The sequence below is a fragment of the Anguilla anguilla genome, chromosome 2, assembly GCF_013347855.1.
Source record: "Anguilla anguilla isolate fAngAng1 chromosome 2, fAngAng1.pri, whole genome shotgun sequence".
NCBI lineage: Eukaryota > Metazoa > Chordata > Actinopteri > Anguilliformes > Anguillidae > Anguilla > Anguilla anguilla.
In genome coordinates, this window is record NC_049202.1 from 13460881 (window position 1) to 13486327 (window position 25447).

The 25447-nt window shown below is 42.2% G+C and overlaps 3 protein-coding genes and 1 pseudogene across 5 annotated transcripts; 2 read left to right on the plus strand and 2 right to left on the minus strand.

The window, feature by feature from the left end:
- Window positions 1-75: 75 nt before the first annotated feature.
- On the minus strand, window positions 76-4068 carry dnajc9 (DnaJ (Hsp40) homolog, subfamily C, member 9). Of its 3 annotated transcripts, none has more exons than XM_035401612.1 (6): window positions 3992-4068; window positions 2627-2817; window positions 2007-2147; window positions 1628-1882; window positions 1231-1314; window positions 76-991 (listed from the first exon to the last, which is right to left on the minus strand). In XM_035401612.1, the coding sequence occupies exons 2-6, from the start codon at window positions 2798-2800 to the stop codon at window positions 884-886; spliced, it is 762 nt and encodes a 253-aa protein (XP_035257503.1). In that variant the 5' UTR covers window positions 2801-2817; window positions 3992-4068; the 3' UTR covers window positions 76-883. The 3 variants fall into 3 exon arrangements, with proteins under 3 accessions (XP_035257503.1, XP_035257499.1, XP_035257511.1); XM_035401608.1 differs by lacking the exon at window positions 3992-4068 and adding an exon at window positions 3623-3778; XM_035401620.1 differs by lacking the exon at window positions 3992-4068 and adding an exon at window positions 3361-3384.
- Window positions 4069-5141: 1073 nt separating this feature from the next.
- LOC118221248 (zinc finger protein OZF-like) lies at window positions 5142-9104 on the minus strand. The gene is made up of 5 exons (XM_035406133.1): window positions 8720-9104; window positions 7837-7999; window positions 7613-7674; window positions 7276-7381; window positions 5142-7000 (listed from the first exon to the last, which is right to left on the minus strand). The coding sequence occupies exons 1-5, from the start codon at window positions 8909-8911 to the stop codon at window positions 5898-5900; spliced, it is 1626 nt and encodes a 541-aa protein (XP_035262024.1). The 5' UTR covers window positions 8912-9104; the 3' UTR covers window positions 5142-5897.
- Window positions 9105-10148: 1044 nt separating this feature from the next.
- Window positions 10149-16744, plus strand: LOC118221249. Its single transcript, XM_035406134.1, has 10 exons — window positions 10149-10553; window positions 11115-11259; window positions 11391-11491; window positions 12002-12212; window positions 12828-12865; window positions 13566-13761; window positions 14185-14222; window positions 14697-14898; window positions 15384-15492; window positions 15796-16744. Exons 1-9 carry the CDS (start codon window positions 10158-10160, stop codon window positions 15437-15439), a joined length of 1383 nt encoding a protein of 460 aa, XP_035262025.1. The 5' UTR covers window positions 10149-10157; the 3' UTR covers window positions 15440-15492; window positions 15796-16744.
- Window positions 16745-19375: 2631 nt separating this feature from the next.
- The window catches only part of LOC118221925, a 70603-nt pseudogene continuing 64531 nt past the window's right edge, over window positions 19376-25447 (plus strand).

The window sequence follows — 25447 nt, forward strand, 5'->3', positions numbered from 1 at the left end:
ACCAATTAAGTTTTTAAATGCACCTCTGTTCCATAGAAATCCTTCATTCCCTTAACACAACAAATCTACACAAGGTTGTTTAAACAATGGTTTAATTTTAATTCAATAACCACAGGGTGCTTGTTGAACATAAGCATGTAATAACTGGAATCAATTGATGTTAACAGATGAGAACAGATTATGGGTCACCTTTCATGTTAGTATTAAACCAGCAACAAGAGACTGCTTTTATATACTACTGACAAAAAGGGCTGTTAACTGTATATCCTCTTGGACTCTGTCAGTCACTGGGCAGACCCAAAGGGACCAACACTGATGTTAAGCTGTCTATTTAAAAATGATACAGCAAAAAACACAATGCCTAACTTCAACAAAGGTTTTCCTGATTGTTTAGTTTTATAAGGTCAATGACTGTTTTAGTCATGGTTAGCTATTGGTGTTTTAGTTGTATCTGAGGGCTGTTTAGCATGAAAGTCCCAAGTTTTGGCTTGAATTATCCAAAAAAACAATAAATTGCATATGATAATCACCTGACCAAAAGCTTAGCGGAATCACAGAATACTGCATGGTTGAACGGGAATTACCATTAGATAAACCCTTAGACAAGTTTGAACAATCTACACATCATGATACATATGTACACCATGCATATAAAGATGAGACTTTTGGTTTCCTCTTTAAGAATCAAACCTAGACATTTTAAGATGGACAATAATCCTTAAAATGGCATTATTCAAACAATTGTCTCAGGGATTCATTAAGTGCCAAACTAACTTTTTTCCGGTAATAAATATTTCCTTATAACTGTTCAAAGTAGAATTTTCAGTCACTGACTGGATCCATGACGCAGCGAAACTTACTGATGCATTACACTTAGAAACAGTCACTTCTTTCCTTTCTTTCCAGATGTGGCCTTTCCTTTTTTGGAATATTTCGCTTCCAGGTCAGACAGGAACGAGTTAAACCCCTGTTCTCTGGACTTCTGCCTTTGCTGAAGTTGAGAAACATAAAATATGAACATGGAAAAATAAAAAAGGTCATTAGATCACCGACGACTTACTGGCCACTGCCTATTTTGTTTAAAACAGTGTGATATTTATTCCATTTTTGTAGTAGCCTACTTACTATTGAATATACTTTATGTGAGCAATGCTTACTCTTCATGAACTGCACTTACCTTTCCACTATGTACATGAGTAAGTAAGTAAGGTTCTGGAATGGCTGTCTTACCTGCAACATGGCCACTAGGCTGTCATCAGACTTCATACCCAGCTCCTTCTTCATCTCCTCAGCCTCCTTTTGCTCTTTGTCAGCCTGATTAAGAAAGGCATTGTCATACCGACACACATGATAACGAGGGGACCTATCAATACTAACACCTGAACAGGCAGACACAACCCATTACACTAAAACCCAATACATCATTACATCATATCATTGTGTCCATTTAGCAGAAAAAGAGCCACTTACAAAACGAAGCATAAAGGTACATTTAATGGGTTTATAAGAGCATGAAAACTAAAAGCATGAGGTGCATGTGTGTGTGTGTGTGTGTGTGTGTGGGCGTGTATGTGTGTGTGTGTGTGTGCGTGCGTGCGTGCGTGGGGGGAACAGAGGGACACCGTACCTTCCTCTTGCGCACTGACTTTTTCTGCTTGCTCTCGTGGGTGAAGGCGCGGAAGGCGGGCAGGTCGCCGGAGTCGATGGCGCCCTGGATGATGTCAGCGATGCGCGGCTCGTCCTCCTGGGTGGAGCAGAGCGCGGACGCCATGATCAAGTCCATGTTTCCCTCATGCTGCAGGTAGAGCCGCCGCACGTCCTCCTCCTCCTCATCCGTGCCCTTGTACTTCTTCTCAAACTCCAGTATGTCCTCCAACGTGATCTGGAACAGTGGAGGGGGGCAGAGAAATACTTAACACTGAAAAGGAGGTAAGCTCATTCACAAACTTAGGAGCATGTATGCTCCTTGGAAAAAATGTTAACATGGAGCCCTGTAGGGGAGTTACCTTGGGGAACAGCAGCCTCCAGTACTCTTCCCAGTTGCGGTCCTGGCCCAGGGAGTCCGTCTCCTCATCCACCGTGCCCTGCTCATCATACACCGCCCTCTGCTCTTTGTCACTCAGGACCGCGTACACCTTGCCCAAAGCCTGCAACAGAGCAGCGCAGCTGAATTAATGTTAGCGATGGAAGGGCGGGGTTTCAGGAACCCCATATATGTTGGAACTATGGTGAGCTGTCAGACTGTGCCTTTCTGAACCAATGAAAACAATTTACTCTCCACAGCAAAGCACAATGATTGGTTCATATCAGTGGGCAAGGGATAACTCAACCCATTTTGGGAGTCATGAGGTCTTATTCGGCCATCACTGTATAACGCACACTGCACATGTAAACAACACAGCATGTTAATTCTCTGTTTTTATAGAATTACCATTAATAGCTTGTATAATACAATATAAAAATATATATAATTCAGTATAACTTTAACAGATTATTTAAACAGTAATTGTCAGATCTAGACACATAACTGCCATTAAATAATCAACCAAAGAAAGAAAACCGCTAAACTGAGAATGACTACAATAGCTGCGGAGGACTCATTAACCCTTTGTTTTCTGGACTGTACCTGGAATTTCTTGGTTGCAAGCTGGTCATCTGGAGCCCTGTCAGGGTGGACCAGGAGCGACAGTTTGTAATAACCTCTCCTGACATCACCTTCAGATGCCCCCTTTGCCACTCCAAGCACCTCATAGAGGCTTGATGTCTTGAACAGCTCCTTGCATTGCTCAAGTAATCCCATGTCTCTCCTCTGTAGCCCTGTGGAAAAGATCAATATAATCTTACAGGTACAACTATTGCAAGATTGTGGCAACCACTAACCGCCTAAGCCTGACCCCACGTTTACACTGTAACTCAAGTGTAACAAGCTACTTCATCACAACCCTGTGTGTGATCTTCCCAAGCTAGATGCCAAGGTAAGAACTACTGCATGATTTCTGATAAGTGTCCAGTCTTGCTAGTCAAATGAAAGATCAGTTCCGTTATTTAATATGATTTGCTACTTGTTGCGGAGGGCATGATGTTAGCTATTTAAAAACTACCTCTGTGACATTTGAATTCACATCTAAACACTGAAAATATGGATGCTGGATAACACAGAAGCTCATCAAACTAGTAATCTTGATAGCCAATTTTTCCATTGAAAAACAAACTAGCAAGCTATCATATAGCTTTCAAAGGACAATGAGACGAGAAAGTTGAACTTAAATCAGCTAATACTATTAAGAATGAGTTAAAATGTCATTGGAAGATGAACAACAATCTGACACCTGTAAGAAAGCAAGACAGGATTTTGCTAACTTTTTTTGTTGCTAACTACCGATGAGGCTGACCATGATGTACACTGATTTACTTAACGTTAGCTAGCAACCTCAACAACCGCCTTGCATTTTGCGAATCAGCTGTGTAGCAAGCCTAATCGCTAGCTGCAGTTTACGCCATTCAAACTATGGTATCACCAGACTTTAATATTGGCTAACAAGCAAGCCCGTTATGACATTTGTAAATCCGAGACTTTAAAGTAGCAAATAATGTCAAAATGGGAACAAAAGATGCCAACTACCTGCTCGTAGCTATGTGACTTCTAAATACGTTTTCCCTCCACCTCCTAAATTTGCCGCGGTACGTATAAATTGCGCGCCAATGTGTTACACTGGCATCCGTCTAGCTTAAGCTGCGCACATACACTAATCTATATACCATACGGATACGGTAAGTGAATCGTTTTTATCCCATCCTTACACATACAAACAGGCCACTCTGCGCAGTATTTGTGGTGAAATGATGCTCGTGAATAGTACTATCCTTCTACGTCATGGACAGTAAACCGGAGATATATTCGAAGCAAGCATAGACAGCTTGTTGATTGGATAGAATAATAATAAAAGGTTTCCCACTCGCCAAAAGAACCCACGAAGCAGTGGTTGCCTACCTTGGTCCTGGGGATCCCCTGTGTATGCTGGTTTCCGTCTCAACCACAATTACAATCGCAGAATTGTTCTTAATTAAGTGCTTTTCATGTTTAGCAAACAATAAATGCAATTGTGTAGGTTTAAGGGGGAAATTATTAAATAACTTAAACACGTGTTTCACAACCTAATTAGGATCCTATTGATTACCCTCAGGCCTGAATTTGATTAGTTAAATAATAAATAGAATAATAATAAAGAAGGCTCCAAACTCGCTAAAAGAACCCACAAAGAACTACACTCAGTGATCACTTTAGGTATGCCTGCTTGTTACTGTTATACAGTGCATAGTGTCAACACAAGCTCAGTATGCAGCCTAGTACCAACAGATTTTGACAAAGCAATTAATCAATACAATCCCAAGCCCTTGCAGACAAATGTTGAATTGTGCCTAAGGTATGTTTTTCGACTACTTTTCATTCAAATTAAATTATTGTGGAGTCAACTCCACCTTGTCTCAACTCTTTGAATCACTGAATGGAAGTCAACCCCAACACTTGAGAGTGAAGAGTCAAGTAGTCAACTCTTCTGGCGTCGACTCGCATTACTAGTGTTAATGGAAATAGCATGCAGACATGGTGAAGAAGTTTAGCTGTTCAACCAAACATTAGAAATGGGCAAGATGCATGATCTAAGTGACTTTGACCATTGTGTGATTGTTGGTGCTAGACAGGGTGGTTCCAGCATGTCAGAACCAGCCGTGCTCCTGGGACTTTCAAACACTGCAGTCTGTATAGCAGGGCTCCTCAATCCTGTTCCTGGAGATCTACCATCCTGTGGGTTTTAATTTCAACCCCAAATTGGCACACCTGATTCTACTCATTAATAGCTCAGTGAGATCTCTAGCTGTTACATGAGGTATGCTTTGTTTGGGCTGAAGTGAAAACCTGCAGGGCGGCAGATGTAACTGTGGATGAACTGTCCCTTTAAGGTATGTGGGAGGTTTACATGGTGGCCAAAGAGAATCCAAAAGTTAAAGCTAAATTCTGCCAACCTTTGACACAGATATACTGTGGGACAGAACGTAAAATGTTACTCTCTAACAGAGTGCATATGAATCCAATAGAGACCACATGTACATTGGAAAAGATTAATTAACACTGAAAATGTCACTGTGTGGAAGTTAGAAACATGCACAAAGTCATTTTATTTACGGGAGGTGAATTTACATGTTGTGAATGTTCTCTTCAAGTACATACAAATTCACATGATCTAGCATTTCGTCAAGCACATAAAAAAAAATACAAGGACCATAGCCTGTCCAAAAAAACAGGTAAATGTCACAGTTCTGTTAAATCATTTCAGTTTAATTCTTGTAATTGAAATGGAAAAAAAATACATGAACTAAATGGTTTGAATCACAAAAGCATTGCTTTTACATTGTTACTGCAGGGAGATATACTGCAATATAATCTGTCTACTTGATAAACTGCAAAATTAATATGTATATTCAACATCATAAAATTGCATGTGAACATATTAGTGCATAATGACTGTATGCTACTACTGTCACTGTTTCTCAGTTTTATGCTTGGAAAAGGTCATGAATTGTACAGGTCATTCTATTCAATTAACTTCATATTTGCCATTTAGTGTCTGCTAAATACCAAACTGTAAATGGTAGCTTTGATTTAATGACGTTAAACATGTTCAGAATTCTCAGGAAAGCAAACTCAAAATCTATTAGTGTACAGTAACTATGCACTACTAGACTGAAATGCATAGAAAGTTTAACATACACATTTTACCTATAACCTGAGGGAAAAATTGTTCAGTGACGAGTAGCACATAGGTCAGTCCTCATGAAGGCACATGCAGATTTGTAGCGTTTAAACATATGAAACTCCGTGTGGGCAGGTATGGACCGACTCAACCGTAAACGCACTTATGTAGTCTAAGGTTTCTCAGGTCACAGTAATTCTTCCCACATTTATCACACATGTAGAGTTTCTCCCCCGTGTGTATCCTTTTGTGTGTCCTAAGATGGCTGCCTTGGCTGAACGTCTTGCCGCACTTGTCGCAGCTGTACGGCTTCTCCCCCGTGTGGGTCCGCTGGTGCAGTTTGAGACTTTGCGAGTTGTTGAACCTCTTAGCGCACACCTCGCAGCAGTACGGTTTCTCCCCCGTGTGAGTGCGCTGGTGCAGTTTCAGACCGCACTTCTGAGTGAAACTCTTCCCGCAGAGCGCGCAGTTGTACGGTTTCTCTCCCGTGTGAATGCGCTGATGTATTTTGAGATTGACGGACAGGCGGAAAGCCTTCCCGCATATGGCGCAGGTGAAGGGTTTCTGCCCCGTGTGAATCCGCTCATGCGTCTTGAGGTTAACGGCCTGGCGGAAGCCCTTCCCGCACACGACGCAGCTGAGCGGCTTCTGCTCGGTGTGAATCAGCTGGTGGATTTTAAGGGTCACGGCGCGAGTGAAACTCCTCTGACACGTCACACAGCTAAAAGCTTTCTCTCCGGTGTGAATTTGCTGGTGCCTTTTAAGGTTCTGCGCAACGTTGAAACTCTTCCCGCATTCTCCGCAAGTGAACGGTTTCTCTCCCGTGTGGATTCTCTGGTGCGTTTTGAGATGGGCGCCTTTGTTGAAACATTTTCCGCACACATCGCAGCTGTATGGCTTCTCTCCTGTGTGGATTCGCTGGTGTTCGGTGAGACTGTGCTTCTGCGTGAAGGTCTTCTCGCAATGCATGCAGCTAAACGGTTTGTCACCCGTGTGAATTCGCTGATGTGCATTAAGACGATTCAGCTTACAGAAGCTCTTCCCGCACTGAGGGCAACTGAACAGTTTTTCTCTGTTGTCAGCAGTGCTTGGACTCCAGTCTATCAGGATCGAGTCATCCTTTTCTTTAATATTGCCGTGAGATTCCACAAGTGTGGACTGCAAGTCATACTCTGCATTGTCATTTTCTTCCCAGTACTGATGGTCATTGTAAAACCCCCTTCCAAAATCAGATGCAGCCCAAACTGCCTCTGTGGGGGGTGGGGGGTGGGGGGGTGGGAAGAAAAGATATTTGAAGTTGTACAATTACAACATACTATAGCCAGCATTTGTACAAAATGTGATACTGATATAGGTTGAGACTATAAAGTAACTGATTTCTCGTACTGTTGCTGATGCTTAATACATACCATAACACCCCCCCCCCCCCATATAAAGAAGTCCGAAGCCAATTACTTAATATATTCAGTGCAATGCATCTCTAAAAAAGTTCTAAAGCTACTTTATTTGTGTCCTGTTTACTCACTGTCTGGATTGCATTTCAGTCCTTGTTCAGTTGTGTCAGATACATGTTCAAGTCTTTCCTCCCTGCAAACAGGAGATTTTGGGTTGTCTTCTTCCAGACCTGTGGACTAAAAAGGGGAGCAAGGGTAGTCCTCAGCCATTGTCCATGCATGCACTATAACAGGTTTAAATATGTGTGTGACATTTACATATGCTATAGGATCTTTATTGAAATGCATAGGCAGCTTTACAGCAATAACTAACTGTAATGAAATAATGTATTCCACACTGCTCAAGTTGTCAAACACATCCATATCCAGGCCATGAATATGTGAACTATACAAGGTGCATGAACTAACCTTAGCTTTCAACACAGGATGGACTGGATTGTCTTCCTCCTTCACAACAGTAAGCTCTTCCACTGAAACAAATCGGGAAAATAACAGGAAAATCTGTCACACATTACACTGATTCAGACATCTTTAGTAAGAACTGTAAGACTATTTAAGGAGAAATATTTCATACCACTGGGGAAATCAAGACCTTTCCCACTGACAAAAAGCATCATAAATGCTAGACTTACCACATTCTGCTACAGTAAAGCCGTTCAAATAACTCTTTTCCGTTGTATCCTGTACAGTCACAATTTCAACCTCCATGAACTGCTGTTTCGTTTCATCGACGAGTCTGGTTATTTTGACCACGGCCTCTTTACTGAGAATCTCCATGACAGAAGCGAACCGGCTCTAGAGTAAGAAAATAATTTACACATTAGGCAAACTACCAAAAGCATATCATACATTACAGCATCACCAAACGGTAAGGAGAGATAGATTAATTTCTTGATAATTACCCAACAGGTTAGCCAACATTAGTACAATTATATAAACTTGGCATGTTTGGAGCTAGGCAACTCGCTATATAAGCGTGTTTATCTGGTTAGCTACCGAGCATAATATAATTGTAAATATTTAATTTAAGTAGTAACGTTGATGCTACAGTACCTAGCTAACAACAAAAACAGGAATGTGTTGATAAAACAGACGCAACATTGCAGACAATAAATAACACCTTCAAATAAGTTACTACAAAAAGTTGTTTTGCTGCTGTGGTTATTTTTATTTATTAGTGCATCACTTCCTGGTCGGAATGTCCAGCCGAGAGCAAACAGTGGGCTAAGAGGCCGCAGGGGCATACGACCTAAGTTAGCTAGCTTGCCAACGTCCCCAGTCAGGATAAAATACCTCGTATTATTTACGTGTTCCTGCTGACATATCAAGAAATTGCTCATCCGAACACATGAGACAATATAAAATATTTGAATCGGGCTATATGTGCTGTAACTAACGTCGTTAGCCAACGAGCAGACTGGCTAGCTAGATACAAAGCAACAAGCTGACGTTAGCTTATCCGCTGATCAAAAGCCAGTGTTAGCTAACGGTAGCAAAATAATTATGGCCGTTTACCATCATTAACTCATTCTGTGCCTGTATTTTCTTCTGCAGCACTTCGTTATCGGTTTGCTGTCCTGCCACATCCAAACGTAACACGATGGCAGTGTCTTCGTCGACAAGGTTGCCCATTTCTGCCACGGCTGTTTGAACCAATAACTCCATGATGGAGGCTAACTGAGTCTGGAAAGCAATACAATTCGACATTGTAAAATCGATTGAAAACCATCTATTTTCGAGTTCGTTTACAATCCATCTGTTTTTAAAGATCAGCTTAGCAAACGATGGACACTTTTCCCCATCAATAAAACAACGTTTACAGTTAATAGTTAGCTTGTAAGTCCTCTATGAAATCCACAAGAAGCCACCACAATACTAGCTCACAATTACCCTACTTCCGTTTGCTATAGGGAGTGAACTTCAAAATAAAAGTAATTTTTACCAATGTTTGCATTTTCCCTAAAGTTGAAACTTCTCACCGACAAGTAGATTAGTGTTTCATTTTTCATAAATTAGCTTCATAGTAATTGTAAGATAAAAAAGACGAAAACACATACACAGTTACTTTGTGTGTCTGTGTGTCAAAATTTGACATGTTTCCCACGTGCCATACCCTACGCGAAATTGAGAGAAGTCAATTGTAAATTATAGTTACAGTGACATTACTTGTTAATTTAGAATTTAGCTCCTTCGCCTTTCCCTATCTCTCTGATGGCTCCTCAGTGCATATTGGTGTCTGTCATTGCTCAGATAAATCCAGGCCTGAACCTGTGCATATTAGACACCACTTTTTTCTGATCTGTTGCTACTCATCTTTACAACAATTAGCATAAAGATATTGTTGAAATTGTTTCAAAACGTAAATATTGTATCCTTTGTGTTAGGCTACTTAATTCATTTGTGTGGAAGAACAGAACATGAAGAACATGCTTACATCCTCATTCCATTATCCAGGACCTCTTAAATTGACTTTTTTCCCAATGAATATTATGCCATTCTAAAATTCATGATGAAGTCACAGTATTCAATTTGTATTAAAGCAAAGAAAGTATCCCTTTCTGGCAAGCAACTCTAGAAAATAGTGGTGAAAGGTTTTGATGTTTCTGTTGGTATTGCATCTTCTACTGAATCTATTGTGGTCCACTTTTATGTAGCACTGATGTTAAAAAAAAAAAAGAATCCAGCGGAGTTCACTGCCAGTCTTAGCCTGTTGTTTGCAGTAACAACATTTGTGTATAAGCTACAGTATGGGACATGTGCACTGTCAAGGATATGCTAATTCACATCTTTGTCATGCAAGTAAACAGATTCAAAGATTTTTGAAAAGGGCTAGACAGCGATCTCTACCTATACACCATGTTTTAATACAGCAAAGATTCATAGTTAACATTAAATATAGATGCAAAATGGTACAAAGAAACTGGCAGGATATTCATTACCTAAATATTACTTTATGTATGCATCGTGTCTGACCCGCCAGGTGAGTCAACTGCACGTATTTGCTCAATACTCCAGTACACTAGGTGGCAGTGTGTGCCTTTTCTATGATCATCACTCGGTACAAAATATTTCTCTGTCGAGGAACTGGGCAAAGTCCCTGACAGGAGCGCTTTGTGCGTTGTTTTGCTGTGAGTCCACGGTGAGACTAGCCGGTAAAATGTCGAATTGTGTTACTTTTCAGACCAAATTATCATCCATTGTGGATGTATTGGTTCAAGCGGCCGTGGCAGTAATAGGCAACCTTGTTGGCGATGACTCCGTCCTCACGTTACGTTTGAAAGTGGCTCAGGGTGAGATGAACAGTGAAGTGCTGAAGAAGAAACTACAGACACAAAACGAACTAATAACGGTGAGTTAAGCATGCCATGAAATGGCAAGAGCAGCAAAGTGGCTGGGTTTTTAGCTAACGTTGACAGTCTGACATTGATTTTGTATGTTTCCTATCGTAACATTACTGAGGATGCTCTGACGCTGTGCACTTTCCAGTTTCAAACCACCTGTCTTTCGTATTGATATAGCCTAGTTTACCCACAGTAGTTAAATTAGGCAGAATTTATTCTTTTTGTTGTAAAAGCCAGGACCAGGAACTATTAGCTAAGCAAACCCCCGAGAAACGTGCAAAAACGTTAAGCAATTAATTGGTCGACAAACACAACGTGTAAGCTTGCTAGCTGTGTTTACGTTCGGCTAGCTACTAGCTTGGTAAAGTAGCTAGCCTGACGTAAACAAGTGGAGATTGCCAGTAAACGGCTTATTTACATGAAACTACAACGTAAAACACTGACGACATTTCGCTTTGATTAACCAGCTAAGGTTTACACATTTGCGAGTTCGTGTAGTAATGACATTACAAAACAAGATTACATTTGAAATCCGTTATGTGAAAACCCCAACATTGGTTACATTTCAGACACGATTCGCCTCAATCATGGGAATACTGGGTAAAGAGGCCATTGAGAAAATTTTCAAGCTTGTTGACGAGACGAAAGCAGAACTGATGGAGTGTGAAATAGTAACTGTTGAAGAAGCATCGCTGGAGAATTCTGTAAAAAGTGGTAAGTTGCCTCCTGGTCAACAACATGGGGAAAAGTGTTCATCGTATAACTCATGATCGTGACTCGGACATATTTAACTAAATCTCTAATACTTTTACTAAGATTTTATTTATTTTCCTCCATTGTTACAGAGGATGAGTGTTCCCAGGATGTCAGTATGGAAAAAGGAGAGCCCTCTATAGTTGTGAATGAGGAAGACTGTCAACTGGATCGTGTTATCCTGAAAGGCAAGGTCAGTTCTCTCATTGCCAGGTTCCTAATGGCCAGGTATGAGATTTCAGAATAAAGGATTGAAGCAGGTCAAAAACCTGCCATTACAGCCACAAATACTGCTCTGTGTTGTCTGGAACACAATGCAAAGGGAGATGTCATATTTGTTTTACATGAAACTGTTTAATATGGATCGGTTTTAAATGAGATTACTCTTTGAAAAAATTTTGTCATGACAAAACTCCTGAATATACATCGGTGACTATAAGTTATAGTTTCTGAGTATTAGATTATTCTTAGAATAAATATAAATACATTGATCTGAAGATTGTTGGTAATGCAAGAATTCAAGGGGCTGGCAGGTAGTAGAGGGAAGAAAAAGGGATGGGGTGACCGGAAGCTTGCCATGTAACACGCTGCACTTTTTTTCTCCCTCTCCAAAATTCCAAAATTCAGTAAATTACACATGTAAGTAAACTGAAGGTCCTGTGTATGTTAACGTGATTAATACACAAACTTCTGTAATCTGTAGGATATGTCTGAAGGAAAAGGAGGCCGATCTTGGGTGTGGGGCCACTTCACCTTGCTTTCTTCCAACAAGGTGCAATGTGGCCTTTGCAACAATCTGCTAAGTTATTACAAAAACACGTCTGGAATGCTACGACACATAAGGACAAGGCACCCCGCCGTGCATCAGTGGGACACTCCTAGCATTGTTGTGGCTGCCACACAGACTGACCCAGGTATGTTGCCCTTTACATGAAGCAATGGTAACATGTCGATCTCTTTTGCTTTAGCGTGATTAGGTAATTGCAGTCATAATTATATATTAATGCATCTGAGTGGATTTATAACCTGGTTGGGTATACATTGAAGAACTTTTAAAACCTGAAAATCTTATTCCCCTAGGTTTTTACCCCCAATTATTTGTAACAGCCGATCATATTCTCAGGCCCATCAAGTTCAGAGGACACAGACTAGTACGCACAAGAATGTGTGTAGTCAGCTGTCACTTCTGTTCACTTTGCGGTCCATCAGTGGACCTGCACTGTCATTGCACCAGTGGTCTTTACTACTTCTGCTATTTACTACTATGCATTTTCAACTTCCCTTTTACCGTTTACATTTAAAACTGCATGTAAAAACTCAGCTTAAAATGTCTCAAGAAATTAGTCAGTGCAAAAAGCATAATCTAGATCGTTAGTCATTCTATGAGAAATTTTGAGAAATTCAGAATTTGTGCCAAAGCAGTCAAATAAAATTTGTATGAAAATAAAGTTTTAGATGTTTGGAAGATACACCCAGGCAAAAGGTACTTGAGGTGTAAACTTGAGAAAATCTCAATTAATTTTTTTCAGAGGGCCTCATGGGACAGGCTGAAATGGATGCAGATATGGTAAATATAGTTGCATGAGAAACTGCCTTTGTTTAGGATAGGGGGTTCAGAGCATTTGTCCATAACATTTACCCTAATACACCCTATCACACTACCCCTTTTATTGTGTAACACCAAAGGTCTACCCAGGTCTACTTTATACACATACACTTGTATGTTTGTTAGACTGCACTTTAGAGATGGACATAGACTATGTCCCGTAAAACTGCATTTAAACATAATTTAAGCAGTGTGATTATAATTATGACTTTCCATCTCAAACACTTTTTCAAAAAAGTACAATAAAAAGAATGCATGTTTTTCCCCCAGAATCCACAGTGTGTTTGTGTGTGTGTGTAGTGCTCCTTGCTGAATGGGATTGTTTCGTTGAATTGTGTTGAAGATGCAAGTGAAAGTGAAATGCGGGAATTGGTTTGTGTGAATTTTTTGTCACCGAATCAGTTTCACTAACAATCATTGCCGTTTTTAAAGAAATTACACTGTACATTTTAGTTAAGTTTACCTAATCTGTCTTGTATCTGTGTGTTAAAATGCTAGGGGGTCCATGCAAAAATATTAATTTCAACACATTGTTTCATTGATCCGAAACACTATTGTTTTTTTCCCCTTATCTATGATTCACTAAATGACATACATTTTTCAGGCAGTGGAATTCCTGTATGTTTTAAAAGATAAATATGAAACCTTTCGTGATTTGTAGGAAATTCCCGAAGGGAGAATTGGCCGATCTTGGGTGTGGGACTACTTCACCTTGCTTAATCCCAACAAGGTGCAATGTGGCCTGTGTCAAAACATGCTAAGCTATAACAAAAACACGTCTGGGATGCTACGACACATAAGGACAAGACATCCCGCAGCTATCCTTATTGGGGCTGCTGCAGCACAGACTGAACCAGGTATGCAACCTTTGACATGAAGAATCAAATGTCTGTGTGTAATTGTGACATGGACATTTCTTTCTTCTTATCATTACAGAATGGCACGATTGCATTAACATTCAGTGGTTTGTTATTGTTTAGTACTGCAAACAATTTAAATTTGTATTACATGTTTAACTTCAGATAAAAATGATTGGGGAGTTTAAAAGGAAGTAGCTTTGAATAGGTTCTAATCTACATTTAAACTCTACCCTTAGTTTTAAATGATGCTGAATAGGCACAGTGCTCTTAAGGATTCATTTGTGGTGCTACCATTTTGAAAATGATATACTGACAAGGCCATGAATAGTGAATAGTGGTCTAATATGTCAACCAGTGTTAATACTGATTCAAGCCTAATTTAACTCAATTATCTATAATAATGCATTCATTTTTTTTCAGAGGCCTTCTTGGGACAGGCTGAGCTGGAGGTGGAGCTGGTAAATATAGATGTGGGGTACAACCTTTTTAAATTATGGAGGACGTGGGCATCAGAACATTTGTCCATAATCATGACCCTAATACACACCCACTACCATTGTTATGGTTTTGCAACACAGAGATATACATGACTATTAATTGGGTAACTGTAAAAGACATTTAGACTTGAACTCAATGGCCATATTATACATACTAAGATTTTCTGTGTTGTATGCAAAGTTTCAAAACTCTCTAATCTTGAAGATGAATCGGTGTTGGAGATTAGATTACTTTATTTCCTGTAAGGAGTCTTAGTATGTCATTTCAGGACAAAATATACAGTACACACAAGTTTAGTTCAATGGATGTCGTTCAAGGCTGAAACAGCTACACAGGACGTAAACGTTCAAATTCCATGCAGGTGAACGGATCACTGTCACACTCTTGAGATTTGTGGAATGAACAGTTTAAATATGAAAACTTGTTATTCGTAGGATTCTTCTGAAGGCAGAGGAGGCCGTTCTTGGGTGTGGGACCACTTCACTTTGTTTGGGCCCAACAAGGTGCGATGCAGCTTCTGCAACAACATGCTGAGCTATAACAAAAACACGTCCGGGATGCTGCGGCACCTAAGGTCAAGACATCCCAGCGTGCATCAGGGTGCTAATGCTATATTTGGTGCAAGGACTAAACCAGGTACATTACTCCTTTTGTAAACAAGTGTTTTGTATACAAGTGGTAAAACTCGCTTAAATGTCAGTCCTATTCAAAATTCTTACATTTTTTGCTTATGATCTACTTCCATAAATACAACACACACTGTGCAGTTATTGCAGTTATTTGAATACATTTTATTGGTTCAGAATCTCAAAAAATGTTGCGTGTCATAGTAGAACTTTTGATTTGATATGTTCATTTGATATCAGGTTGATCTATTAATTAGCATATTTCTTCAGCCAGGAAGTAGAACTAATTTGTGAAATCAGCTGGCTGATTTCATGGGTGGAAGAAGAACATGGCAGGACTTTTACTTTCTGACCCCTGGACCTTCCATCTCTGGTCCATGTGATTAGCTTACTTTTCATTTTTACCAAACCAAGAGATTGTGGCGTTGCTCATTAGCACATAGTTTAGGTGTGTGGAGGCATGGTGGCTGAGGACTGCTCTTGCCCTTCTTCCAGTCCGCAGACGTGGAGGACAGTGTGGGACCTTCTCAGACGAGGGAGGAGAAACCTGAAGAGGATTCTGGGAGCACTGACCCACCGCGAGGCCTGTAGATCAATGTGCACGGTCAGCAGAGGATTACTTGATTAAAGTGGCTTTTAAACATTAATGAGGATGCGCCACAGTGAAAGTTTATCGCTTAATGTAGCCATTGCATTAGAGGGGCCAAGGCAGTAGTATAGCACTTGCAAGAACTGAATTGCTTTCACCACTGAACGGGTGTTTGCTACACCCATAGTTAATTAACAGATGTAGCCGTTGATTGCTTGGTGGTCTTATTAGTTTTGTGTCTGTCATGAACCTGTTTACATTGTAATTGTATGGTTTGTGTAACAGTTTTTTCTTTTGTCTTTCACTCTTTTGCCATAGGAGCTGTAGAGTCTGGCTCTGATGTTGGAGTGAGGTCGCACTTTCACTCAGACCATCGATATTACCGTGCTGTTCTGAGGAGAGTTATAACGCAAGGCCCACACGAGTCAAATTCTGATTTCAAAAACGGGATCATTCTATCCGGAGTGACAGCGTCAGCACAGCAAAGAGCAAGAAGACTTACAGCAGAGCAGGAAGGGAGGAAAGAAGAGAATTGTGGGAAATGTTTTCACAAACTAAGTCTCCTTCGTTAACACCAACAATTTAACACTGGAGAGAAAGCATTCGGCTTCAGACCGAAATGTCTAGCACTGGAGAGAAACAATGCCTCTCTGATGTGAAATGCTTAACAGTATAATCTCAGAACACATCAGGCCACATCGTCTCTGTGACATGCGTGGAAAGGAGTTTGATAAAGTCGTGTTATCTCAAAAGGCACCAGATAATTTGCCAAGGAGAGAAACCGTTTATCTGTGATGTATGTGCGGAAACCTTTCCGCAAGGCATATAATCTCCAAACACATCGGGCCATTCACGGCAGAGAAACAAATGACTTGTGCTGTACATGTGAAAAATCAGTAGTTCGGAACTATCATGGCCACAAGCGAAGACACACTAAAGTGAAAGCTTTAGCTTGCTACATGATAACTGTTTCTAATGTTCTGGGACTTTTACGCACCAGGTTATTCACACTAGACAGAAGCCATTCAGTTGTAAAATGTGGGAAATGTTTCCGCCAAGCAGGTGGCCTTAAAAATCTAATATTACACATTAGGGAGACCGTATGGCCGAGTCCATAGGGTGGCCAAATTAACTGAAGTATGAATCCCCGTGTGGACGGGGGTTCGATTCCCCACTGTAATGCTTTTCTGTCCTGTGTTCCTATCTCTATCTGTAACCCTCTCCGCTTTCCCCCTGTCTGAATAAAGTGAAAAGGTATGTAAGGAGGGTGGGTGGTCTGCTCTGCTCTCCTTTTACTGGAAAAAGTGCTGATTAATTCTCATGGGACAGAAACCGTATATTGCAGTTTACTGTGAGACTGCTTGCACTTGGGCATGCATTCACATGTTCACAGCTTCACACAGCAGAGAAACCACACAGTTGCACAGCTGGAAGAGTTTCACACAGAAATTACACGCCCAACCACCTGGGAGTGGCCATACAGCTGTGACGTGGAAAGGCGTTAACTAATCTACAGTCTTAAAATACTTCACAGAGCGACTTCCCAGACGAGAGAATCCATGCAGATTAATTTCTGCCTATGGGCTACATCCCACAGATTCATGCAATTTTTTGCTTGCCTGCACATATAAAAAACCATTAGCTCACCAGCAAATGTCACAAAATGGGATAATTACCATTTGCAATTTGAAAACATGCATATTTAATATCCATGGACCTTTTCCGAGATAGAATAAGAAATGAGGACAATATTATTTGACCCATTAATACTGATAGTATGACACATAACTACATTCTGCATTTTATTACAGCTTTGAGAAAAACTTTGAAGCTGGTCTAAAAATCAAGAATTTTTTAATCTTACAGGCTACAGATTTAGTTTTTACAATTTAACTCTTGTTATGGTTAATACAGTATGTGATACTTTTAGATTTCTGTATAGAAAAAGAATAAATATTTACTATCTATTGTCCATTTTGCATATATATTTCAAAGACCTGTGTTTGTTTTTCTCATATATTTTTCTGTTAGTTTGAAACCCCCTTTTTCATGGTACACCTGTGACAAATAAGAGTAGAAAGCACTATGTCTAGTGAGGTTCTTCCAATCAGAATTAAATATGAAACTACCTTCTTGAATGGACCAGGTCCTGCCCTCGCACAAAGCCATGTACAGCTTGTTCTGCTTTTCCAGTCAAGAAGGCAGATAAAACATTCCATATTTGTTGTTTTCACCCACTCGTCTCATACTATTTTTTTTCCCCAAAATGAAAGGACCACAGGCACTTCTGTGGCCAAACTGGATGCAGTCCTCCAATGCACTCACCTGCGAGTGACTAGTTTGAACCCTACAGGACACAGTACTATAAGAGAAAGCAGTGATTGAAAGAAATTAGTGTTTCTTTCTGATGGTAACATGAAGCCTGTGGAAGCCTGGTACGGCTACTTGAGGAGCCAATGGTGTAGTAACCCACTCTTGAACATAGTCTATTAATAATGTAGTCCAGGGTCAAATCTGTGACTGTAGGACCCTGCGCCTCTCCACTTTTGTAAGTTGCTCTGGATAAAAGAGTTTGCTAAGTGAGTGTAATAATGTAATAATGAAATGTGACTGCACCATTACCATCAAGCATACAGCCATAGATTCAATAATGAAATGAGAGGATTAAAGTGATGTACAGGGAAACACTAAAAAGCTAACCCCTTTTTACTCCTGTTAATTAGATTTTTTTCCTGGATTTATATCTACCATTAAACTGGACATATTCTACTTTAAGTTTTCTAAATTTATTGCACTTTCTACTAACATACATTTCCTCTGAAGCCTTCTGAATCTTCCATATTACCATTAATTGCATAGACATTTTAACTGGAACTATAATTCATATACGTAGACTACAAACATTTGATTTCCATCCATTAATTTGAGCCACTACAGTTGATGTATAATAAGTGTTTCCCAGATAATTGTGACAGATTACATATATTTTTATGATAAATACAATGTCATTCTTTCAGATGCCCCCTCTAGCAGGAGACTGCCATCTTGTGGTCATATTGTGTTTTTTAAATTTATTTTTTGTAGTAATTTATGGAATATCATGTAGGTTAGCAATGACTGACTAACTGTACTCAAACAATTGAGCTCTCCCTTCCTTAATTTAGAGCAAATGTGTGCTAAGAGTGTGAATGCACTTAACAGAATTTATAATGAAATAAATGCATATTTTTAGTCATTAGGGGTATGTGCTCGGTCAGAATTAGAGATCCTTAGCAGGGAATCTCTCCAGTCCAATCGCAATACCTCCTTACTTTGGTTTCCATTGTCCAGATTAAATGTTCTGTACCTTTTCTTTAAGACTTGCATATATAACGACTCTCCAATTGTTTATATGCCTGCTTCATGATAGACACCAATCTTGCCTTTCTTTAATTATAAAACTTATTGATGTGCTCCTATAGGGTAGTATCCACCACAAAACACGACCGGCAGCGGCTTAAAATGCAAACACATTTTCAGATTTTAAGTTTTAGCATTTTAGATACGCGTGTTTGTTTAGATTTCTTCCTGGAGAATTAAATCCTTAAACTCAGTTCAACTTGGGTATTGTCTAAAACAAAAGTAACAAGAAACAAACAGCTAATGTTACTCTTTCCACAACCGTTCTCACGCGACTGAATAGCCTGCGTTGTATTATTCTCGGAATCTCCAGCAAGAATCAAAATGCTATTCCTTCCTACACTTTCACAGGTTATGTGTGCGACCCTGAAGTTCATACCACACACTCAACCAGATGGTAATATTTTTTATATAAAGTTAGCAACGAAACGCGATTATCGGGCTAATGAATTCGCGCATGCGCACCTGAGCGCAGCAGGTCTGCAGGGTTGCAAGAAGGGGAATGTCATCGCGAGTGACGTCAGTGTCAGCTGTGGCCGCGTGTGAATGATTCAGCGCGTGCGGAGAGTCCGGAGTCTGGAGACACCGGGCAGAACAAACATTACGCGAACATAGGCATGCACTTGCAACAGCGAGGAATTGTCTTAAAAAGATATTCCATTCCCCCAAAGGATGAAGTAGGCGGCATTATGGTATTCGGTTCCAACAGGCTACGCTTCGTCATTTGCTTCGCCAGCTAATGTGACGGAAGAAGTCTGAATATTTTGTGAAATTCAGGTGATTTATAATACGCCACGGCCCAGGATGAGAGAACAGGATGTTGGAATTGACAACTCATGCTCCTGTCTAGCGAGCCACATCGTCGTTGTTTGATTGTATTTTGATAGCTAGTTAACTGGTTATTCAACGGCACATTTTGAGGGACAGCAAACTGCTTGGGAATCTTTCCGTATGCTGTTGGTAGGTTTATATTCTTATGATACCTTATGCTGGAGCAATCAGTCTAGCGGAACCGTAATCCCTATGTTGATACTCTCGATGGCATGCTAATGAGCTAGCTAGTCAGATAATATAAGTAGCCTACGTTAGATCACGTTACAGTTTGCCATAGTGTTTCAGTAGTGCTAGCTAGCCAACGATGGGGTGAAGCATCTACTTAAAAGTAGTCAGTCTAGATATGGTTATTTCGTTATAGAATTAAGCTGCAATAAGTACAATTGGTTTAATTTGTATAGCAGTTTGCGACGTAACTAACTCAGTAGAAAGCATATTTGCAATTAATTGAATAAAGGAAAAACATGTTAAAGATTGTACCAATCCAACTATAAAAACAAACTGAACATTAAATGTGAAAATGTCTAATTTCAGCTCCCCAGAGATACATTACTTCGGTGCTTCTGTTATCACTAATTGGCCCCTCCACTCGCTGTTGCAAACTGGACTAGACCTATGATGACGACTAAGCCAGTTTTGTAAGGTAAGACCAAATCTCTGTGCATTAATAAGTTAAGTCAGGTTTATATATATATGTATCACTTTATTTACTACTATATGCCTTATCAATCCCTCTGACAGCTAATGTACCCAGGTCATTGTTGACGACAGGTGATCTTCCCTATCTAGCACATAGCTATAATATAAACCACACGGCTTTGCTTTTGGAACATGTGCTCCGTCGTTTCCCTGTCAAAACAATGTCGTTATTGCCGTTAGAATGGGACTATTTTATAAACTATATAGCTAGAGCGGATGTTTTCCTCCCGTGTTTGTGAAAGCGAAACCAATCACATAGATTGCAGTGTACGGGATGGGAATATATTGTCCTAATTACGGTCATTAAATAAATAATAAAAAAATCTGCTACTGAGTTTTCCATGACGGAAAATGCAACATCGTTTTGAATAGCATTGTACTATACACCTTTGGGACCTCTGTAGACGCGTAATATGATTCCAAGGGGCAAAGCATTTCCAGCACCAAGCAAGCGTTTACTCAAAATTTCGTTACTCTTGAGAATCCTGCGACCTTTGACCCTTATCAGAACACTGCAAATCAACTCAACAATTTCTTTCCCCGAGACCTAATCAGAGAAGTAGTTTATAGGTGTCCTTTAAAATGGTCATTAGAACTTAATAGTCGTTAACTAGGCTCGTTCACTTTTGGGGGTTGTACACCCCCGCGTGCTTCCAAAGATTCAATGGGAAGAGTTGCCCATATCGGGGATTTATTCCGTGTTTAAATCAACAAGAAGTTTTTACTGCCTTCAGGGAACTAGCTGGGCTGTGTGTGCTTTTATCTTTAGCTGTCGCAAGGCTTTCACTGTTTTTATTACATCAAGAGGGTCTGTGGTTGATAATTGCTTGGGACAAACACTCGGAGATCCAGTTGCTTCGGCTTTCTGGGGATCGCAGCTCACCCTGTCAAAACCCGATGAATGAGTTACCAGAGGGGTCGATCATTTCCCTATTTCCCCTCTCATCAGTTTTACTGAGCTGCTGGCGCAGGTCAGTTATCATGTTTATGTGTGGTTGTCAGGCGCGATGAATCAAACAGCCAGTCAATGAATCCGGTAACTTGAGTTCTGATATTTGCGATGAATCACTCGGTGAGCTGACAGAACACGCGACGCCACCCGGCCCTCGTGTTCACCCTGATCGATGAACGTTCATGTTCGGCATGCAGTCGCACATGAACTGCACAGTGCAGCTGTCTGTCATCAGTAAAAAAACATGCTGCGGTTAAAGCAACAAGTACACAAACTACCACACAAAAATGCACTGTCATCAGTCAGAAAATTAGTTAAAAAATAGCAAAAATTTTATAAACCTTTTCTTACGTTTAATATTAAACTAGTATCAAAACTGGTATTAAAATATTAACTAACCATTTAGTATTTAGGTCATTTATATTTTAATGGCAGTGTATAATGTAGGCTAGGCCTGCTCGGTGGAGTGATTGTTCATTCTGAGCCCCTAGTCAGTGGAAAGCCGGAGCAGATATTGGATGCTGCGGTTAGTGGGGTCTGAAGGAGAGTCATGGATCACAGTGGGGGGGGGGGCTGTTGGAGAGTTGGGTGGGGGGTCTGCTTGTGTGCCGGAGGCCCCGTAAATCACCGGGCCGTGGCACGGAGAGGGAGAGGGGAAGACGACGGTTTTACGGGCGCTCTGGCGCTGGTTTTGGGCAGCGCGCTCGTGGCAGATGACACTGGTGGACTCCGGGCAGACGGCCCAGGGGGGTAGGGGAAGGGTAGGGGAGGGGCGGGGGGGCGCGCAGAATGCCGGCTCAAACCTGGCCCGCGGTGTCGGCGTGGGTCCCACGCCCGGGCGGAGAGGACGAAGCCGTTTGTTTGTCTGAGCATGCTCTCCGCCGCCGCGTTTGTCTCCGCCCCGCGAGACGCCAGCCGACGCGCTCTCTCGCCTCGGGGCGGGGCAGGAGCGTCGGCCTTCTCAGGGTCAGGCGTTTTTTTTACGGGCCTCGTTTTTTGCGACAGCGCATTCTTCTGTTTTAAAAAAAAGGCATGCCGAGCACGCCAGGCGCGCGCAGGTCCCGCCGCTGCTGAAAGCGCCGCTATCGACCCGCGGCACCGCCCCGCGACGCCGGCCCGGCGCCGTTCTTGCCGACTCACGGCCGGCCGTGTGGCTGGTTGAGACCCTTTGTGTGCTGGAGTGACCGCCTTTCCTGGAACGGTACCTGTGTTTGTGTGTTCACCATCATCTGTTCTTCCCAACCCCCCCCCCCCCGGCTTGCATCTCTGTCTGCTCACTGTCTGTGCCTTTATCTCTCTCTCTCTTTATCACTCTATCTCTCTCCTTCCCCCTCTCTCTCCCTCCCTTTCTCACTCTCTCTTTCCCTCTCTCTCCTCCCCTTCCCTCTCTCTCTCCTTCCCTCTCTCTCTCTATGTCTTCCTCCACCACCCCTGCACCCAGTCTTTCCCCCTCCCTCCCCCTCTCTGCTAGAGAAGATCCATTATAGGGGAGATGAAAGCCTGTGCATTGAGTAATGGAGGTCAGCACTGCTGGAGACAGGCAGCCCTTAGAGTAATGTGACACCCCCGGTGGAGCCCAGAGAGCAGCCGGCACACAACCGTATAGCCCTGCTCTGCTTTACCGTCCATGCCCCGGGCCTCCAGGACCTTCTGTGATAAAGGCATTTTATACATGTGTTTGTGTGTGTAATAGGCCCTGTATGAAATAATGTAGGCTACGTGCGTGGGTTTCAAATGACAGCAGACTTTAAGCTGTTATTTAGGTTAGCCCTGATTTGCCAATGCAAAGCAATGTAATTCCATGGTCGTTAAGGGGCCAGAACCCAAAGTTCTTCTCTTTTGTCACGTTGCTCATACTTTGTTAGATTAAACGAAACAAAGCGCGGCTCTTGTGGTCTGCGTGTGTGGGAATGTGGCTTTAGTTATGTGCTAAAGACACCCAGCTACATGTCCCCGCATGTGTAAATACCTTTGTGGCATAGCTGCTGGCAAGACACTTATCTTTTCCATATATGTAAACGCCTTTGCCTAATCTAGTATAGCTGCTGTAAACACGCTTGTTTATGGGCTCCATGTGCGTAAATACCTTTGCATTATCGAGCATAGTTGCCAGCAACACATCTTCTTGTCCAGTAGGTAGGGAAATATAGATTTTTTGTCCAGTGCAAAATGGCTACCAAACATGTACTCATGTGCTTGCCTTTATGTGTATACCGTAAACACAGCGTCTTTATTCAGCTCTGTCTGGCGGCTCAGAGGTTGCATTCTCCTTTCAGTCCATAATAAACATCTCTGTGGCTCTTGTCCTGCTGCCATTGTGACCCTTTTGTGGACAGAAGGTGGGGCTGGAGGGGTCTTTCCAGATGTCAGAATTCCTTGACTTTTTTGTGTGGGTTTATGTTTGCCTAATAAACTTGGCATGCCGTCATTTGAGACGGGCGCTTTTGCGGCCGGGCCCACGGCGGGATTAAGGCGATGTCCGTCCGGGACCAGGACCAGGACCAGGGCCGGGGTCTGGGGCTGATGTGGGCAGAGCTGGGCGGGGATAATCCGCAAAGCCGCGGCCACTCCCGTACGGCTTTAATCGCCGGGAGAATGTGATTAACATTCTCAGCCGCACTCGTTAACCAGATTAATCATTAGCGGGGCCTAATAAGCGTGGTGGCAGCGCCGCAGTTTGGTCGTCATGGGCGAGGGAGGGGGGGGGGTGAGGGAGGGGCGAGGGGTTTGGAGTGTGGTTTGCATGTCTGTGTGGCCACTGCATTCTGCTTTTCAAAGGCACACCAGGGGCAGATGCTCCAGTCTTCCATATGCCCTCACAATTAGCCTTCTGTCTCTGGATTGGGTCAGTTTTCAAGATTACTGCAGCAGAATGTACTGAAGTGCTTAATCACCCTAATCCACCCTGCTTTACTCAGTGGCAAGGTCCCATGAAAAACTCCACAAAACGTCCAGTAGAGTTACTACTGCTGCTGATATTATTATTATTATTATTATTATGCCACTTTGCAGATGTTCTTATCTATTAACTGTCCTAATATTGATAGTGTGATATGACAGGCACGTATGTGAAGACAGGTTGGAATAAGTAAACAGAAATGGTTAACTGAAGGATTTAAGCGGGGTTATTATGTACACAATGGTGTCCCATCGGAAGATAACATAGCGGATAAAGCTCAGGGCAGAGGATAGTGGAGAATAGGGTCATAACAGTTGGGGCTATTAATCTTTCAGTTAAAACCAACGGTTTAAACCAAACCCATGGTAAATAGCTCCAGCGCACACCTGGCTCGGGCAATCCCACAGCCGTTGCGCGACTTTCTGTTGGAAAAAACTCGATGAATAATGAATGATCTTTCCCGAAAAGGACGATCTGTCCCGGCTGCTCTTCTGGAAGGCTCTCTCAGGCGCACGATATGGGATATATAATTAATATTCTTTGGCGCCGGGCCTGATTGATGGCGCGCTGGGCGCGGCGGTGGCCGGGACTGCAGTGTGGAGACGGCTGGGCTGGGCTGGGCTGGGCTGGGCTGGGCTGGGCTGGGTCAGGCTGAGGCTGGGATTCTCACAGGCAGAGGACAGCCGCGGTAAAGAGATGGAAATCAGGTAAACACTCGCGGCTTTGTTTGAATAAGAGACCCCGGCAGCCCCAGAGGGCACGGAGCTGCGGCGGAACTCGAGTGAGGTCCTGAAAATTGCGAGCGCAAAAAACCCCCGCCCCCGAGCGGGTTTCATTCCCCGTCCGCAGATCTGAAAACGGGTCCGGAGGGGAGTGGCTCCGGCCCAGACACGGCGGCCATCTTTGACGGTCGATGCCGCTTCTGAGGCCGAATCGGCCGTTAAAGATGGCCGCCGCCCAGCTGTTAACGGCCGTTTTAGAGATGCAGATGGCGGAAGGCCCGCTTTGCTTTTTGGTGTACCTTATCTGAAGGCAGATGTCAGATTAGCCTGCGCCACGCCTTGTTTTGTTTAGGAAGGGTGAGCCCCCCTGAGGTGATATCCGCCGAAAACACCCTCACCTCTTCCCCCTCCCTCTCTCCCTCTCTCCGTCTGTCCCTCCCTCCCTCTGTTGTCTCAGCTGGGTGT

What these genes read in the sequence shown, in the direction of transcription:
- dnajc9 (XM_035401612.1), bottom strand. Translation starts at nt 2,800, where the DNA reads ATGGGATTACTTGAGCAATGCAAGGAGCTGTTCAAGACATCAAGCCTC. An exon ending in GGAGGCTGCTGTTCCCCAAG is followed by an intron (nt 1,883 to 2,006) that starts GTAACTCCCCTA and finishes CCACTGTTCCAG; the next exon opens with ATCACGTTGGAGGACATACT. An exon ending in AGTCAGTGCGCAAGAGGAAG is followed by an intron (nt 1,315 to 1,627) that starts GTACGGTGTCCC and finishes TTTCTTAATCAG; the next exon opens with GCTGACAAAGAGCAAAAGGA.
- LOC118221248 (XM_035406133.1), bottom strand. Translation starts at nt 8,911, where the DNA reads ATGTCGAATTGTATTGCTTTCCAGACTCAGTTAGCCTCCATCATGGAG. An exon ending in CTTTACTGTAGCAGAATGTG is followed by an intron (nt 7,675 to 7,836) that starts GTAAGTCTAGCA and finishes GATTTGTTTCAG; the next exon opens with TGGAAGAGCTTACTGTTGTG. An exon ending in ACTGAAATGCAATCCAGACA is followed by an intron (nt 7,001 to 7,275) that starts GTGAGTAAACAG and finishes CACCCCCCACAG; the next exon opens with AGGCAGTTTGGGCTGCATCT.
- LOC118221249 (XM_035406134.1), top strand. Translation starts at nt 10,158, where the DNA reads ATGTATGCATCGTGTCTGACCCGCCAGGTGAGTCAACTGCACGTATTT. An exon ending in CTGAAATGGATGCAGATATG is followed by an intron (nt 12,866 to 13,565) that starts GTAAATATAGTT and finishes CGTGATTTGTAG; the next exon opens with GAAATTCCCGAAGGGAGAAT. An exon ending in CTGAGCTGGAGGTGGAGCTG is followed by an intron (nt 14,223 to 14,696) that starts GTAAATATAGAT and finishes TGTTATTCGTAG; the next exon opens with GATTCTTCTGAAGGCAGAGG.